Source organism: Trachemys scripta, chromosome 2, assembly GCF_013100865.1.
Source record: "Trachemys scripta elegans isolate TJP31775 chromosome 2, CAS_Tse_1.0, whole genome shotgun sequence".
Classification (NCBI taxonomy): Eukaryota; Metazoa; Chordata; order Testudines; family Emydidae; genus Trachemys; species Trachemys scripta.
In genome coordinates this window covers 34,132,165-34,151,090 of record NC_048299.1, presented here as the reverse complement: position 1 = coordinate 34,151,090, position 18,926 = coordinate 34,132,165, and the positions used below count along the sequence as shown (strand labels likewise).

The 18,926-nt window shown below is 44.8% G+C and overlaps 1 protein-coding gene across 19 annotated transcripts in view; it reads left to right on the top strand.

The window, feature by feature from the left end:
• The window catches only part of KIAA1217 (KIAA1217 ortholog), a 518,496-nt gene that overhangs the window by 273,894 nt on the left and 225,676 nt on the right, over nt 1–18,926 (top strand). For 17 of the 19 annotated variants that reach the window (XR_004644414.1, XR_004644413.1, XM_034760248.1 and 14 more), the window contains exon 2: nt 10,905–11,188. Coding sequence is in view for 15 of the 19 variants with exons in the window: in XM_034760248.1 (XP_034616139.1) it covers nt 10,905–11,188 (284 nt within the window). In the remaining 4 variants the exon portion in view is untranslated. Of the gene's footprint in view, nt 1–10,904; nt 11,189–16,620; nt 16,768–18,926 lie in introns of those variants that run through there. The other 2 variants (XM_034760252.1, XM_034760253.1) reach the window with 1 other exon arrangement.

The window sequence follows — 18,926 nt, the reverse complement described above, 5'->3', positions numbered from 1 at the left end:
TCCACATCCTTCTTGTAGTGTGGGACCCAAAACTGGACACAGTCCTCCAGATGAGGCCTCATCAATGCCGAATAGAGGGGAATGATCACATCCCTCGATCTGCTGGCAATGGCCCTACTTATACAGCCCAAAGTGCCGTTAGCCTTCTTGGCAACAAGGGCACACTGTTGACTCATATCCAGCTTCTTGTCCACTGTAACTCCTCGGTCCTTTTCTGCAGAACTGCTGCCTAGCCACTCGGTCCCTAGTCTGTAGCAGTGCAGGGGATTCTTCCATCCTAAGTGCAGGCCTCTGCACTTGTCCTTGTTCAACCTCATCAGATTTCTTTTGGCCCAATCCCCTAATTTGTCTAGGTCCCTCTGTATCCTATCCCTATCCTCCAGCATATCTACCATTCCTCCCAGTGTAGTGTCATCTGCAAACTTGATGAGGGTGCAGTCCATGCCATCCTCCAGATCATTAATGAAGATATTGAACAAAAACAGCCCCAGGATCAACCCTCGGGGCACTCCGCTTGATACTGGCTGCCAACTAGACATGGAGCCATTGATCACTACCCGTTGAGCCCGATGATCTAGCCAGCTGTCTATCCACCTTATAGTCCTTTCATCCAGCCCATACTACTTTAACTTGCTGGCAAGAATACTGTGGGAGACCGTATCAAAAGCTTTGCTAAAGTCAAGGAACAACACGTCCACTTCTTTCCCCTCATCCACAGAGCCGGTTATCTCATCACAGAAGGCAATTAGGTTAGTCAGGCATGACTTGCCCTTGGTGAATCCATGCTGACTGTTCCTGATCACTTTCCTCTCCTCTAAGTACATCAGAATTGATTCCTTGAGGACCTGCTCCATGATTTTTACAGGGACTGAGGTGAGGCTGACTGGCCTGTAGTTGACCGGATCCTCCTCCTTCCCTTTTTCAAAGATGGGCACTACATTACCCTTTTTCCATTCATCCGGGACCTCCCCCAATTGCCATGTGTTTTCAAAGATAATGGCCAATGGCTCTGCAATCACATTTGCTAACTCCTTTAGTACCCTCGGATGCAGCGCATCCGGCCCCGTGGACTTGTGCTCATCCAGCTTTACTAAATAGTGCTGAACCACCTTTTTCTCCACACAGGGCTGGTCATCTTCTCCCCATGCTGTGTTGCCCAGTGCAGCAGTCTGGGAGCTGACTTGGTCATGAATACAGAGGCAAAAAAAAGCATTGAGTACATTAGGTTTTTCCACATCCTCCGTTGCCTCCTTCATTCAGTAAGGGGCCCACACTTTCCTTGACTTTCTTCTTGTTGCAAACATACCTGAAGAAACCCTTCTTGTTATTCTTAACATCTCTTGCTAGCTGCAACCAGGGCCGACTCTAACTTTTTTGCCGCACACGCAAAAAAAAAAAACCCAAAAACAAAAAAAACAAGCGCCGCCCCGCCGAAACAAAAACCCCTGAGTACCGCCCCGCCAAACCAAAAAAAACCAAAAACCAAAACCAAGCGCCGCCCCGCCAAAACGAAACAAAACAAAACAAAAACGGATTACTGCCCCACCACCCCAAGATTAGCCGCCCCTTAGAAGGTGCCGCCCCAAGCACGTGCTTGGTCGGCTGGTGCCTGGAGCTAGCCCTGGCTGCAACTCCAAATGTGATTTGGCCTTCCTGACTTCACTCCTGCATGTCTGAGCAATATTTTTATACTCCTCCCTGTTCATTTGTTCAAGCTTCCACTTCTTGTAAGCTTCTTTTTTGTGTTTAAGATCAGCAAGGATTTCACTGTTAAGCCAAGCTAGTCACCTGCCATATTTACTATTCTTTCTACACATCAGGATTGTTTGTTCCTGCAACCTCAATAAGGATTCTTTAAAATACAGCCAGCTCTCCTGGACTCCTTTCCCTGTCATGTTATCCTCCCAGGGGATCCTGCCCATCAGTTCCCTGAGGGAGTCAAAGTCTGCTTTTCTGAAGTCCGGGGTCTGTATTTTGCTGCTCTCCTTTCTTCATTGTGTCAGGATCCTGAACTCGACCATCTCATGGTCACTGCCTCCCAGGTTCCCATCCACTTTTGCTTCCCCTACTAATTCTTCCCTGTTTGTGAGCAGCAGGTCAAGAAGAGGTCTGCCCCTAGTTGGTTCCTCCAGCACTCGCACCAGGAAATTGTCCCCTATGCTTGCCAAAAATTTTCTGGATTGTCTGTGCACCGCTTTATTGCTCTCCCAGCAGATATAAGGGTCCCCCATTACTGAAGTCCCCCATGAGAACCAGGGCCTGTGATCTACACACCACAGTGACAAGTGTGAACGCAGCCTGCTTTTCACTGTGGCATGTAGCTACACATACCCTAAATTCCACAGCAAATATGGACAAGGCCTGTATTGTATCCTCAAGGAAGTGCTCACAGCTGCTATTGTGACCCTTACATTAGGGGGTTTGTGTGTGAAGGGTATATACGTAGCCATGTTTATGCCTAATACTCAGACATCTGAGATGGCCCTTGTTCAACTAGAAATACAGAACATCTTTTTGCCTGGCACTTCCATTTCAACAAGTTCAGAAATATAATATCTATATTTGGTGTGTGATGGATTAAAAAATGCCAGATTATCCCTCTTACTGGAGATTCACTGATGTGGGTGCACAGCCTACAGAAACCTTTTGAACACTGATGCATTTGGAAGAGCCACATTTCTTTATTGCAAACAAAATACTCATTTTTACCACTTCTTTCAAACAAATCTCAGTGCATGTGGTGGTAGGATTTCTCCCTGAGTTTTCAGAAAGCATCATCACAAAGTTATTGAGGTTGGGAGTTTTTGTAATTAAGTTACACATGGAAAATTTGCGTTGTCCAATAGACCTCAACATGTGGCTGCAGCTCTGATGTTCTGACGTTGGAGACACTTTTAGGAATGCTCAAAATCAGCTAAAGATTTAAAAACTGCATTGATTGTGGGTTTTTTTTTTTTTTTTTTTTTGGTTTTTGCATATTTAAAGGAACATGTTAAGGAGGCAAATGTAGTATGAAAGTCTAGCTTTGAACTCTAGGGCCTCCTACATGAGAAGTGTATTGCCAGTTACCAAGAGGTATGCAAGACAGGTAAAAAAAAATGTATCACTATGAAGGAGTATGATGTTCTGAGTCTGCAGCAAGTCATCCTTCTGTAACTTTTATGTAGTGTTTCTGTTTACTAGAAAGTTTCAATTTGGATGCAGATCTAAACTTCTCAAGGGTTAGGAATATAAGAACATAAGAACAGCTGTGCTGGTTCATACCAGTGGTCATTTTAGCCCAGTATCCTGTCTTCTGACAGTGGCCAATTTCAAATGCATCAGAGGGAATGACTGGAACAGGCTATCATCGAGATCCATCTCCTGTCATCCACTCCCAGCTTCTGGCAAAGAGAGGCTAGAGTATGGTGATGGGTGTGGAGCTGTTTGGGTTCAAGATTTAGGTTCAGCATGTCAGAGATAGCAGCCAAATTCACACTTCACAAAGTTTAGTGACATTTGGATTTGGGCTTTTATTTCAGGCCTATCTCTACTATAATAGGTATAATGATCTATAAGTAGAGAACGCTGTTATTACTCTAGTGTCCACAAGTTGCTAGATCAGTGGTTCTTCTTTGAGTGCTTGCTCATGTCGATTCCAAGTAGGTGTGTGTGTGCCACGTGCACAGTTGTCGGAAGGTTTTCCCCCTAGCGGTACCTGTCGAGTCGGCTGTGGAACCCCCTGGAGTCACACCTTCATGGCAGTATATATAGATCCCTACCTACCCATCACCCCCTCAGTTCCATCTTACCGCCAGTGACGATCGTTGGAACAGCTCTTCTCTTGCTACAGCAAGCGATCCCCTAGTGGACTTTTCTTGTTGTACCTGTAAATAGTTGAAAACTTAGTATTAGTTAGTTCTATTCGTTCATGGTTAGTTTAGATACATTTTAGTTGGGGGTTCCCCGCCACCATGTTTCCCTCCAGGGCATGTGGTCCTGTCTGAAGCCTATACCAAAGGGAGACCCACATGACTCCTGCTTAAAGTGTTTGGGGGAAGCACATCAGACTGAGAAGTGCAAAATCTGTAGAGGCTTCCACCCAAAGACTAAGGCCATGTCTACACTTACCGGGGATCGATGCTGCTGCGATCAATGCAGCGGGGGTTGATTTAGCAGGTCTAGCGAAGACCCAATAAATCGACCACAGAGTGCTCTCTGGTAGAGACTCTGGTAGACTCCAGTACTCCACCAGAATGAGAGGAGTAAGATAAGTCGATGGGAGACTTATTAAATTAACCTAAGCTACATCGAATCCAGCTACGTTATTCATGTAGCTGGAGTAGCATAACTTAGGTCGACTTACTGGGGTAGGGTAGACAAGGCCTAAGAAGGAGAGGGACTTTAAGCTGAAAGTGTTCCTCATGGAGTCAGTCCTTCATCCCCAGCCAGCACAGGTGGCATCTGACTCCAAGCGCAGCACTTCGGTGCAGAGCGCACCGTTCTCACTAAGAGAGGCCATGGCGCCGAGAAAGGACTCTGGCTCCAGAGACCCTCTGCACCACCATTCCCCAGTGCCAAAGACCTCCTCCAGTGCAAGTGCCCGGCGCTGCTCCCATTCGCGGGTCCCGTACAAAACAAAGAAGACTGACAGAGGTTGCTCTCCCACTACAGCAGTGGAGCGAGGCGGCACCTAGCGGGGTGCGTCCCACGCCAGGACACCCTGCTCCAGCTCCGACTCAGCCAGCACCATCAGCTCTGGCCTCAAAGGGAGGTCCATCGAGTCCAGTTCTAGTGGAATCCCTGATGCGGGAGTGTCAGGAGGAGGACTTAGACCTTCCCTCCACGCCGGAGACCTTTGAGGTGGCTAGGGACCTCATAGCAATGATGGCGCAGTACCCCACATGGGCACCAGCTCTGGCACCAGCATCGCAAAGAGGCACAGTGCCTTCTAAGGGCAAGCCAGTGATGATGCGGCACTGTTCGCCCTCACCTCGGCTCTGCTCCCCGGCACCATCTCACTCCGCACCACATTAGTCACCGAGATCAGAGTCCTCGTCGGACTTGGAGTCAGAGTCATATGCCTCCAGGCAAAGCCGGCACCGTTCTTGACACCATTCCAGACAAGAGGAAGGGCAGCCATGGCCTATGGTGCCATGGCCACCACAGTGTCAGGTGCCAGCTCTGTGGCCCTTCTGGACCCCGTGGGCCTATCATCTAGCCAAGGACCAGGGTCCAGACTCTTGTCAGTGGTTTCAGATGCACGGGCCCCTCCATCATCTTTAGCCTGGGAACTTCCACAAGGCCATGAGATGGGCATACAGGCCAGCACTGAGACCACAGTGTGACCTGGCACCGGAGCCGGTACTGAGATGAGCACGGGCCGGGAAACCAGCACCTACATAGGTCATTCAGTGCAGGGGGTATCCCTGTGAGCCAGAGGATCAGGAAGACCCGGTGCCACCACAGGCATCATCCTCCCCTGATGAAGCAGTGGCGGGCACATCTACCAGTCTGCTGGCCATAGACAACAGATTCCACCAGGAGTTGCTCAGAAGGGTGGTACAGAATTTGGGCATGCAGGCAGAGGAGGTGTCAGAGAAGCCCAACACCATGGTTGACATGCTCATGCCTGAAGGTCCCTTGAGGGACCCCTCATTAAGATGATCCATAAGACTACTAAAACATTGTGGCAAATGCCCACCTCTCTTCCCTCACCATGGCCAGATGGGTGGAGAGGAAGTACTTTGTGCCTTCAAAAGGGTATGAGTACCTGTTCACTCCTCCTCATCCGGGCACTCTGGTGGAGGAGGCTGCCAAACAAAAGGAAAGGCAAGGACAACAGGGACCAACTCCTAAGTCCAAGGAGGCAAAGAAGCTGGATCTCTTCAGTAGGAAGGTGTATTCTACCGGGCGGCTCCAGCTGCACATTGCCAACCAGCAGGCGGTCCTTCACTGTTACCATTTTAACTCTTGGAATATGTCCAAATTCAAGGAGCTACTGCCGGCAGACTCCTGCTCGGAGTTTGCTGCTGTCCTTGAGGAAGGTAAGGTAGTCACGAGGACCTCCTTACAGACCTCCCTAGATTTGGTGGACTTGGCTTCCCGTACTGTGTTGACAGCCGTTGCCATGAGAACCACCAGTTCATGGCTTCAGGTGTCAGGACTCCTGCATGAAGTCCAGCAGACAATTCAGGACTTGCCTTTTGACTGTTTAGGGCTTTTCTTGGAGCAAACAGACTCTAGGCTCCACAGCCTGAAAGACTCATGGGCGACTCTGAAGTCCCCAGGGCTTTATATGCCAGCCTTGCCCAGAGGAAGCATTTTAAGCCGCAGCCTGCCAGTTGCTTCTACCCTGCTCCCTCTAGAGAGGACTATAGCAGGAAGTGGGGTAGGAGTAATAGACTGAGGACCTCTCAGCCCTTCTCTAACCAGGGCCAGGGTTCAGTGAAGCAGCCCTCAGCCTCTAAGCCAAACTTTTGAAGGTGTACCCAGGGGTGACGCACCAGTTCAGATCCCGGATCCTTCCCCTCCCTTTGTGAACCATCTATCCCATTTCTACCATGCCTGCGCACAAATCAACTCAGACCAATGGGTCTTGAGCATGGTAGAATTGGGATGTTCCCTCCTGCCTTCCCACCCTCCTTCCCCATCCCTCTTCAGGGACTCTTCTCAGGTGCAATCTCTGCTAATGCGCGGGGCAGTAGAGGAGGCCCCTCTAAGTTCAGGGTCGGGGGGTCTGTTCCAAGTATTTCCTAATTCCGAAGGCCAAGGGTGGACTCAGACCTATTTTAGTCCTGCGAAAACTCAACAGATTCATGAAGAAGATAAAGTTCCGCATGGTCTCCCTGGCTTCTATTGTCCCCTCCCTGGATCCGGGGGACTGGTACGACACCCTTGACTTGAAGGATGCGTATTTTCACATGTCCAGGACCGGCTCCAGGCACCAGCCGACCAAGCACGTGCTTGGGGCGGCACCTTGGGGCAGGGCGGCGCTTGATTATTTATTTATTTATTTACATTTTTTTGATTCGGTGGCGTGGTGCTCGGCGCGTGGGTGGGGACTTTGGGCGGCGTGGTGCTGGGGGGACGGGGCTTCCGGCGGTGCGGCGCTCGGAGGAGGGGCGGGGGCATCGGACGGTGCACGGGGGCGGGGCTTCGGGCGGTGCGGCGCTGGGGGGCGGGGCTTTGGGTGGCGTGGTGCTGGGGAGCGGGGATTTCGGCGGCTCTCTTCTTTTTTGCCTGGGGCAGCAAAAAAGTTAGAGCCAGCCCTGCACATGTCCATAGTCCTGTCCCACAGATGGTTCCTCTGCTTTGTGGTCAGCACTCACTAGGAAGTGTCAGCAGTTCTCTTCTTCCTGAATCACAGCCTGAGCTCGCTTGCAGACACCTTTCTTCTCCTTTGGAAGGGGCACCTGCTGTATCCATTCTCACCCTTCTCGCTTGTACACAAGGATCTGCCGAAGGTCTGAAGAGAGGGAGCATCAATGGTCTTGATAGCGCCAGCATTGCCATGTTAACACTGGTTCACCACGCTTCTAGACCTGTCGGTGGAACACCTATAACACTGCTCCTGGTCCTGGACTAGATCATGCAGAATCACGGCTGCCTCCAGCATCCCAATCTAGAGACTCTGCACCTCACAGCATGGAAACTCCATGGCTAACCCCTTTGGAGCTCGCATGTTCAGACTCCGTTAGGGAGGTTCTTCTTGGCAGCAGGAAACCATCCACTCGAGCCACTTATCTGGCTAAGTGGAAGAGATTCTCAATCTGGTCTCTGCAAAGAGACACTCCGCCATTACAGTCATCGATTCCTTTCATTCTGGACTATTTACTGCACCTGAAACAGCAAGGCCTGGCAGTGTCGTCAATAAAGTTGCACCTGGCCACCATCTTAGCTTTTCATCCCAGTTCTGCTGGCCGGTCAGTATTCGCTAACCCTATGGTTGGCTGCTTCCTCAAAGGACTAGATTAGGGGTTCTCAAACTTCATTGCATTGCAACCCCCTTCTGACAACAAACATTACTACATGACCCCAGGAGGGGGGACCAAAGCCTGAGCCCACCAACCAGGTGAGATGGGGGCAAAGCCTAAGCTCAACCCCAGGCTCGGGGGCCAAAGCCAAACCCCAAAGGCTTCAGCCTCAGACAGGGGAACTGTAACCTGAGCCCCCCTGCCCAGGGCTGAAGATGAAGCCTGACCCCGCCGCCCAGGCCCACGCGAATCAGAACATTTTCTTCCAGTGATCTTCCCTAAGCCATATGCTAGTTAAACCAGAAACAGGTGCTCCACTCCCTGGATGTCAGATGAGTGTTAGCTTTTTACATTGAAAGGATGAAGCCATTTTGAAAGTCGACACAGCTCTTCATTGCAATTGCTAAGCGGATGAGGGGGCTCCCAGTGTCCTCCCAAGGGATCTTGTCATGGATCACGGCCTGTATCAGGGCGTGCTACAACCTAGCAAAGATACCTGCCACAGCCTTGACTGCACACTCCACAAGGATGCAGGCATCCTCAGTGGCGTTCCTGGCACAGCTCCCCATTCAGGGCATCTACAGGGCAGCAACATGGTCATCAATCCACACCTTTACGTCGACTACGCCATTACTCAGCAGGCTAGAGACGATGCAGCATTTGGCGGTGCTGCAGTCTGCGACTGGGTGAACGCCGACCCCTCCTCCTGGGAATTGCTTGCGAGTCACCAACTTGGAGTCGACATGAGCAAGCACTTGAAGAAGGAAAAATGGTTACCTATCTTTCATAACTGTTGTTCTTCAAGGTGTGTTGCTCATGTCCATTCCAAGACCCACCCGCCTCCCCTCTGTCAAAGTATTCTGGCAGCGGGTCAGCAGCGACCTATATACATTCCCATGAAGGCGCATCTCCAGGGGGTTCCACAGCCAACCCGACAGGTACTGCTAGGGGGAAAACCTACCAACAACTGCACGTGGCGTGCTCACACCTACTTGGAATGGACATGAGGGGGGCAGGGATAGCTCAGTGGTTTGAGCATTGGCCTGCTAAACCCCAGGTTGTGAGTTCAATCCTTGAGGGGGCCATTTAGGGATCTGGGACAAAAATCTGTCTGGGGATTGGTCCTGCTTTGAGCAGGGGGTTGGACTAGATGATCTCCTGAGGTCCCTTCCAACCCTGATATTCTATGAGCAACACATCTCAAAGAACAAAAGGTAGGTTACCATTTCTCTCAACTTTTCCAGACTACTGTACCCCTTTCAGGAGACTGATTTTTCTTGCATACCACCAAGTTTCACCTCACTTAAAAACTACTTGCTTACAAAATCAGACATAAAAATACAAAAATGTCTCGGAACACTATTACAGAAAAACTGCTTACTTTCTCATTTTATCTGTATGAAGTTTTAGTTTGTACTGACTATGTTAGTTCTTTTTATGTAGCCTGTTGTAAAATTAGGCAAATATCTAGATGAGTGAATTGATGTATCCCCCCTGGAAGACCTCTGTGTACCCCCAGGAGTATACGTGCCCCTGGTTGAGAACCACTGTGCTAGATAGCTCATAGAAAAGTTCTTTCCTCTGAAGAACATTCAATCTAAGGTGAAAACAATGGGGGTCCACCAACATGTATCTTACTGCATAGTGAGGACCTAAATGGTGGATTTGACAGACAACTGGGGATGATATCAGGAGCAACTGTGTGACCTGTGTACAGGAGGTCTTAAAACATAAGGTCCAATTAGTTGATCTAATAGTTCCTTCTGTCCTTAATATTGATGAATCTATGAAAGTTGGGAGAATGTATTGATTCCCAAAATACAGTAACATGCAAAGGGATGTGTTTAGAGGTCGACTGGGGGTGCTATGAGGATAAAGAACATTTAGTGAAATAGCAGTATATAGAGATATATGAAGCAAGAAATTTAAAGGGATGAACATTTAAGTCTTTAAAGAGTTAATGTTAATAAGGACATTCAAGGGTGGCATAACAAGGGTAAGTAAGGCTACAAAATGGACTTAAGAGGCCTTTTCATTGCTGCTGTTTGTTATTCCCCTTTGCTGACAAAAGAGAGGGGGATTTTTCATAGGCATTCGGTAACAAACCTCCAACCTACACTTCTTCAGGCACCAGAGGGTTCATGTTACACAGTTACCTTCTGATAAGCTAGCTCTAACATACCCTCTATGTCTAGCTATCTTTTTACAAAAGTATCCATGGCCATTGGTCTTAAAGAAGACTTTAAAGTTGTAAAGTTTATCTGACTTTTTTCCTCTTTTCTGTCACATAAAACTTGCTTTTATTTTATTTCTCAAGGAGTGGTTTATTGAAAAAGTGATGCTGAATTTTCCAATCTGCTGTCTCAGAGAGGTATAAAATCCAAGTGAGATCCATGAAATTTAAAACCTGGCTACAGTCAGAAAACAGAAACAAAACCCAAGTGCTTCTCTTACTATTTTATAAGCATTTCAGAGCATGTGGAAAACATACTTTGAAAAGATTAAGGATTTGAAATCTGCTTTGTCAAAGGAATTTTATCAGTTGGTATCCCTAAGGAGACTAGTTACAGGCTCATTAAATGTACTGGAACATATTGAAGAAAACTGTTTCTTCATGTGGAAAGCATCCTATAGATTTTAAAAGTTAGGGAGTAAAGGCTTTACCATATCTTCTTTTTACTTCAGACAATAGTGAAGATGGTATAAAGGGATATCTTTCTTAAATGATGTTCTGTTCTCTGTGAGGAATTAAGTACTGTATAATACAGCTGGTATAAACAAGTCTGTCTGTGTATTTTATTAAAGCTTAATAACATGTCTTTTCCCCATCAGTGGTGTAGAACAGGATATTGTATACTACTATATTTTTTTAATTGACCTCGCTATATTTTTTCCTTATAAATGTGACTGTTGGGGTTATGTTCTTATAATACTCTTTATTTTTTCCAGACCAGGGAAAAAACAATTTGCATGTAACATCATTAGACGATGCGGAATGTCTTCAATCTAAAGAACTCCTTGCAACTGGAAACAATAATACTTCCAATCCAAAGCCTACCCGCAACATCCCTCGCAGACATACTGTAGGTGGACCTCGCAGTTCCAAAGAAATACTGGGAATGCAGACATCAGAAATGGACAGAAAGAGAGAGGCTTTTCTGGAGCATCTGAAACAGAAATATCCCCATCATGCTACAGCAATAATGGGACACCAAGAAAGGCTGAGAGATCAGGTATGAAAACAAAGTCATTTATTGGTTTTTGTTTAAAAAAAAAAAGTATTTCTAACTTTTATAAAATTCAATGTTAAATGGTTAGAAAAAATGGGAATGTAGCAGACCCTAAACAAATGTAATTGGATGAGCTTTTTTGTTTTGTTTTTAGATTTTTTTAAAGGGGAAGAGTATGAATATTTGATGCCATTTTTGTGCCAGTTCACCGTATATTTCAGTTAACCGTATATACTCGATCATAAGCCAGTTTGTTTATAAGCCGACCTCCCCAAGATAGATAAGTAAAAATGGAAAAATTTTATGACCCGTTCATGAGCCAACCCTATAATTCAGGGGTCAGCAAACTTTGGCTCCTGGGCCTTCAGGATAAGCCGCTGGCGGGCCGAGATGGTTTGTTTACCTCGAGCGTCCGCAGGCACAGAGGTAAACCTAAGTAAACAAAGTGTCCCCACGTGCCAGCTGCTTACCCTGATGGGCCGGGACAGCAACTGGTGGGGAAATTTTTTTGGGGGAGAAGCTGGGAGTCAGGGGAGTAACCCCTGTGACCATCCCCCACATGACCCCACCCCTACCCCGGGACCCCCACACTCTCCCCATCCCTTCCCTTCCCACCTTATCTGGGGAGGGCCAGGGGAGAATGTCTCTGGCCTGGCTGGAGCTGCTCCGGCAGGCTGGGCAGCGTGGCCACAACCTGCTCCGGCAGGCCAGACTGGGCAGCGTGGCCGCATCATGTTCCAGCAGGATGGGCCAGGCAGCATGGCCACAGTGTGCTCCGGTGGGCCAGGCGGCGTGGCCACAGCCTGCTCTTGGGGGCGGGGCCGAGTGGCACGGCTGCAGCTGCTTTGGAGGCTGGGAGGAGAGCAGCGTGGCCAGAAGCGGAGAGACTCTGGCCCCGCCTCTTCCCTTCTGGCTGTGCTGCCTCTCCTTGCTCCCTCTATTGGGGGGAGGGGCTGTGTCCCACCTCTCCCTCTCTATACCTGTTCATAAACCGACCCCCTTCTCTGGTGCTTCCCTTTTTTACTAAAAAAATTCAGCTTATGAATGAGTATATACGGTACTAGTTTTCTGAAGAGTTTATATATTAGAGTCTGGTAGGACAAAAATGAAACCAGAATAGTCAAAGAGAACATTTATCTCCTCTTCAGGTGACAGCTACCCATCTTACCTAAAAATATGGGACCAGCTGTTAGCTTTAGCTACATTTTTAGTCTAGGAAGCCAAGCTTAGCAGAAAGGAAAACATTTGTACACAGTGTAGGTTTACCTCAGTTGTCACTGTTACCGGGGTGCTGGAACAATTTTTATAGTGGGGGTGTTGAGAGCCATTGAACCAAACTGTAAACCCTGTAAATGATGGAAACCACTTCAAGCTAGGGGGTGTGGCAGGACCCCTGTTCCAGCACCTATGGCTGTTACCCATTTATTTGCTGTCCTTTCCGCTTTTGAATCCACTAACACGAATGGAGTGGACTCATCCTCAAGTATCCGCATTCTCCAAACTATCTACCAGGTACTGGTCTCTAAGAAATGTGCCTAATGCTGCTTTGTTTCTTGGCTTCATGCAGTGGCTTTTCAGCAGGGAGAAGCAGATTTTGGGCCCATGGAAGATGTGATATCTTGATGTATTTCTCAGGATAGGTTGAAAATGTTGCCATGCTGACCTTTGAACACAGAGACTGTAGTTAATGAAACTGTTCAGGACATAGTGATATGCTTTGTTGCCGAGTACAGCATTCAACTTTATTTTTCTGTCAGGTTTATTTACAAACATTTTGTTCCATAATTAATTTTTCACTACAAGGATTTAAGAAAAACAAATGACAACCCTGTTTTTATGGTACAAGTTGTTAAATGCCAAGTAAGCTGAAAAATTCAGAGGCTAGCAAACCCCGGAGAAAAGGTACTACTGTTCAGTGGAAAAAAAACCATTGTGCCCAATGTGCTCAGTCTAACAAATGATGGGAGGCCACCTTTTTAAAAGGTTTTTTTCTTAGTGCTTGTAGGTTTTCCAGCACTAGCTACCAGCAAATTGAGAGTAAAAATCAAAGTAATTTAGCAACATATTTGTAGTCCTTGTGATTGGACTTTCCATGGATTCATATGTTTGTCCATGTTTTATATAGAGACATTTCTTATTTCACACCTGTGAATACTTCTTCCTCAAAGGCCCCTCATGTTGTGTACCTATGATGAGGAAGGTACTTATTGTGTAAGCCACCTCTTCTTTATTAGCTTAGGATGTTAATGTTTCTGAGATTCTTGCTCAGCATTTTCAAAGTCCTACCATTTTGGAGGCCTTCCCTTAGGTCAGAACATTGTGTTGAAAATTGAGGCCTCTTCTCTCTCTCTCACTCTTTCCCCCTCCCCCATCTATTCCAAGGAGTCTAGGATTATAGTCTTCCAGTTCTTCAAAATAAAATTGTTGGGAAAAGAAAAGAAAAGAAAAGAAAAGAAAAGAAAAGAAAAGAAAAGAAAAGAAAAGAAAAGAAAAGAAAAGAAAATGAGCTCAGATTGCTCAATGTCCTCAGCACTAACTGGTATGATTTATGCCCTATTTTTATACAGGCCTCTTCCTTCCTTTGAAAGTCTTGGATTTTTTTCAGTGATTATACTTTTTATCTCTTTCATGAACTTTCATGGTTGTGTGGAATGTGCTGGGTGGTAGATAGAGATAGCGTACAAATTAAATAGAGGGGGAGGGGGAGACCTAAGATAAGATCTTTTTGAGTCATGTAAATATTTAGTTCCAGTGGTGCAGACACTGCAAACCTAGGTTTGAACAGCCTACACAGCATGACATCCTACACAATTTGTAACTTGATCTCTCTCTGAAGCCAATAAATTACAGAAGGAATGCAGTAACCATTCTCGCTGTTTGTTTAAAATGTGTCATACTTGATAATTTATTGGGGATGAAATCTATGTGAATATAGCCTGTTTCTGTTTTTTTGATGATTAGACATATGTACTCTCTGTAATGAGTGTAAACTTTAAAACAAAATTATCTTGAAATTGCTATCAAAGGATCACGCCATGTTTCTTGGGGGCTTTCAGGAATGGAGATCTCATCCATTCATCATTTGGTCTTTTTTTTAAACATCCATAAACAGAACAAAGAACCACATTAAAACATGCAAAAATAAGTATATATTTGGTAGTACAGGACTTTTTAATAGAAATATGTCAGAACAGTCTGTTATAATCTCAGACACACAATTCAGAGATAATTGTTATTCCTTACCATTTGTGTGTGTGCACACGTGCATGTAATGGAAATATGTTAGCAGCTCAATAGTGAAGGTTGTAATGCAATTTTGCCTTTATGTATGTGTGTATATATTATAATTATAAAATATTCAGTGTGTGTGTACCATGTGTGTATACAAGGTATATACACATATGCACACACATGCTATATAAGAGCTAAGTACTATATACACACGTATAAATTATATATACAAAATACCATAATGGGTTATTACACCTATTAGACTTTGAATGTTTACATGATCCCACTTCACTCCTGTTGCACTCCAATGTGTGTGGGAGTTCCTTGCAGTCTTAGCCAGATACTATACCACCACATCCCTGGCAACCCCAATGTCAAAGTGGCATGGTTAGGCTATATTATACTCCAGATATTCCCAGTCAGTAGATGGTCTGTTGGGGACCATTATCAAATGGCAGAATTTGGAGCAGCTCCTAGTTTGCTCTAATTTCTACCAGGGCCATGACCAACATAGAACTGGCCAGATAATCAAGAGGCTTTAATTGGCTCTCTTCTGAGCCTTCTCTCACACTGTTTGCTGCAGCCAGCAGATGTGTACAATAGAGAATTTGGCCTCTAGTTTATGGTGAAACTATGGAGGTGAAAATGAGTTTTGATGATCATGTCATGTTGTTCCCTCGACTATGCGAATGATACCAGCCTTGGCTGACCATCTACCTTTTCCACAGTGTCTTAATGCTTTCTTCCATGCTGGCTTTATGCATAGAAAGCCCTCTCTGAAGCAGCTGTTAAAGCCACTGCCCTGCTTTAAAAAATTGCTCCTCAATTCTTCCGTAATGTCTACAGGAAAATACCACCTGAAAATGGCTAAGTAAAAGCTAGAGGGGTTGCTGATATTTTGTTATTTGTATCTTATAATTTTTAATTACTTGAAAACTCCCAGCTGTGCACATAGTTAGTCTTTGTAACTGTGTATTCCTCTCTCTCTTATCGTCCCATTTTCAGTCCCATTTGTTGTGACTTGTCTTGAAACAGAATGCAAGATAGGTTGCCTGTCTTCGTTTGTACAGTGCCTAGCACAAGGGCCTCTGGGCTCTGCTGTAATAGAAATAACAACTAATAGTGAGTGGTCTCATTCTAATTGTTTGCATGGTTAGCCATGTAAGAGCTAGATGCTACTTTTATTAATAGTCTCAAGAATAGAACAGTAGCCAGGATTTGATGCAGCTCAGGATTTATGTATACTAACAGAGCAGAGAGGTGTAGTGGAAACTTCTGTAATACCTGCATGTATCATGCCTTTGTCAAGACCATATTCCATGCTAATAAAAATGAGGAACTAAAAAGGTCCACAACAAGATTAAAAAGGAAAGGAAAGGAAAGAAAGTACCTTCTTCAGCTCTGGAGTGACATGTGTTTATCCTCCAAGAGTGTGGTGCCAAACATATGACACTGGAGTAGTCACTCTACATATGAGCCCCCTGAGTTACATTGCTGCCTGCTTTGGGGGGGAGTGACTGTGGTTAGTAGGGGCCAGGAAAAAGTATATAAACAAGGACAATGGCTCTGAGGATGAAAAAGTATTTGCAGTTAAAAGGTTAAAAAATGCTAAACTTCTTTCAAAGGGGAGGAGGGGAAAAAAATCCCTGAGGTGAACCTGTTTTACGAGTTACGCCAGTAAAATGTTTTTTAAAGCGAGAGAAAGAAAATGAACCTGTAGAAGCCATATCAGTTGAAGCTTTTCAAAAGCTGAGTTTCTCGTGTAACTTTAGAGAACAATCTGAGACACATGTGGCACTGTAGGATTTTTCTTTAACTAATCACATACATTGTTAGACAGGGAGGGGCAGATAGCAATGCCTAGCATTTCAATTAGTGTTTTCTGAAGAACAATTTAATCCATTTGCAAATGAAGTTAGGTTTCTATTAATCTAAAAAAAATGTTGGTGTGAAATCCAGAATAATTACAAAATGGGGTTGCTTCTTTTAAAAAAAATGTACAGTTGAAGCAAAGTGGTAGGTCTGAACCTGACAGGTAACTTGGGCATGCAGGCAGGTGGGGTTAAGGTAACTATGGAGATTTATGATGTCATGCTTGCAAGAGCATGTCAGGACAACTAATTTAACATGTAGTTGTTCAAAAACTCTTATAGGCTAGAAGTAGGTTTTATGCAAATGACAGAGTTTTGCTGCAAAAGGGCAAAAGAAAACACGGCAGAGACATGGAGGGCATTTTACCTGACAACCGTAAAGGATTACAACAGAATTCATTCTAAACTAAAACTTTTGGGACTAAAGGAAAAGGATTCCATAACTTATCTCCTGTCTTACCTGTGGAATTCTAGGTTTAGGTAAATATAACTCTTTTTGCCCTTTGCACTTATTGTAAAAACATTTTTGAAATGCCGAAATCTGCTTTACTGCATTGTTCCTCTTGGCAGCAGATCTGAATCAATAAACTGAGCTTTCTGGCATGGCATATTCTCTTTTCTTTTCTTAAAATAAGCTCTTTTTTGAATGAACTGAGAATTCTGAATAATTTGAAAGGCAATGTAATGCATTATGCTGATTATATGAATAATGCTGCAAAAATGTTGTAGGTAGTGTTTTGGAGGAGAAACCAAGAACTGAGACACTGTATTTATTTGTAGATTATTGCCAGATGTGTCTCCTTTAACTGCTAAAACAAGACATTAAAATTACAACTACATTTATTCCAGCATTTCAAATCTGCAAAATGCAGAAGCGTTTATTTTAGTAGATTATAGAATCAGTCAGTGAAGTACTTTTTATAAATATATGCACTGATATTGCAACATAATTTATGAGAGTGATTTTAAAAAAAAAGGCTTGTCTTGGATAAACACAGATCTGGTAGGAAGTCGACAACAGTGTTTGGGGGGGAAATCCAACAGCACAAGTAAACTCTACTTTATCTCTATGGTTTTGAGGATAAAACCAGAGTGTGGAATTTTCTACATTTAAGAGAGAATGAAATCTCTTTGTGCTTAGCTGTAACCGCTTTTGTGTTTACATCAATCAGCAAGTTACACCAAGTAAACAATTATAATCAGGGGACGGTTCCCTCATTGACACTGCTGTGGGGTGACGAGATGTCCCAATTTTATAGGGACAATCCCGATTTTGGGGTCTTTTTCTTATATTGTCTCCTATTACCCCCCCCACCCCCTGTCCTGATTTTTCACACTTGCTGTCTGGTCACCCTACACTGCTGTGATAAAATTACTTGAAGCAGCCTTACATCTACAAGGTTAGCTTAAAGATAGGGAAGGGTGGGGTTTGAGTAATTAGTGTCCAAGCATAGATATTTGAAACCAGAAGGATCATAGGTTCAGTCTAAAAACACCTGTGAAATGTAAACTCAGGATAGAAACTTGATCAGTTCAATGTAAACCCTCAGTAGGATTTAGCAAATGTGCAGGCTGCACAATGTTTTAAACACTTTATCTAATTCCAGTTGAAAAAACAGTGCATAAGACCGGTTGACATTCTGCATTACTTGATCATGCAAGTTAAAATAAACTTGCTTTTAACAAGTATTGATTACCAAAGTAAGTAGGAATGAGTCTGAGAGGAGTAAAAAGTTAAGAGATATCTTTAACTGCATTTATATTTTTATGTATTAGTTCATTACACAGCTGTTTTGTTTTCATTCAGTAAAATCTTTAGAAATAATTATTAATGGGAAATAATTGAATTAATTTGCAGCCTACACATGTTTTAACATCTGGTGTTACGTTTTTAATATTAAAATATGTACTCTTGAACAATGTGTCAAATGAACTAGCATATTCGCATTAATTACACTGATGCTGGTTGATGATGTGGAAGGGGTATGGAAAAAAGTGATTCAGTGCTGCACATGCTATGGAAATAGATTTTTGGTCTGAACCGATAAGTAGAAAAGCAGCATTTGATTATAACTAAATATTGTGGGTGTTAAGAATAAATGTTTTTAACTGGGATGTATATAACTGCTGCATTTTCTAGCCAGCCCTCCCCCTCTTTTTTTTGTCTTATCTATGACAGATTTAGGTTTAGCTGATTATTTTTTGTTTAACCAAAAATAGCCTACTAATTTATATCTTAGATATAGTTGTACAGTTTTGATTTTTTCACGCTTGCCCAGCATGGAGTACATACTGTGGTAAGGAAGTCTGATAGTTTGATCCCTCTTAGGGTATGTATACACTAGGGTTACCATACGTCCGGTTTTTCCCGGACATGTCCGGCTTTTTGGTAATCAAACCCCCATCCGGGGGGATATTTCCAAAAAGCCGAACATGTCCGGGAAAAATACTCCCTGGCTTACCTTCGAGCGGGCGCCGGGGGCTGCTGTGCTCCCTGACTCCTGGGCTCTGTAAGAGCCGAGCTGCCTGAGCGCTACCGGCTTCGGGCAGCCCCCATGCCTCCGGACCCTGCGCCGCCAGCCGGGCACTTCCCCTCCCCGGCTCTGGGGGTGCAGGGTCCAGAGGCATGGGGGCTGCCC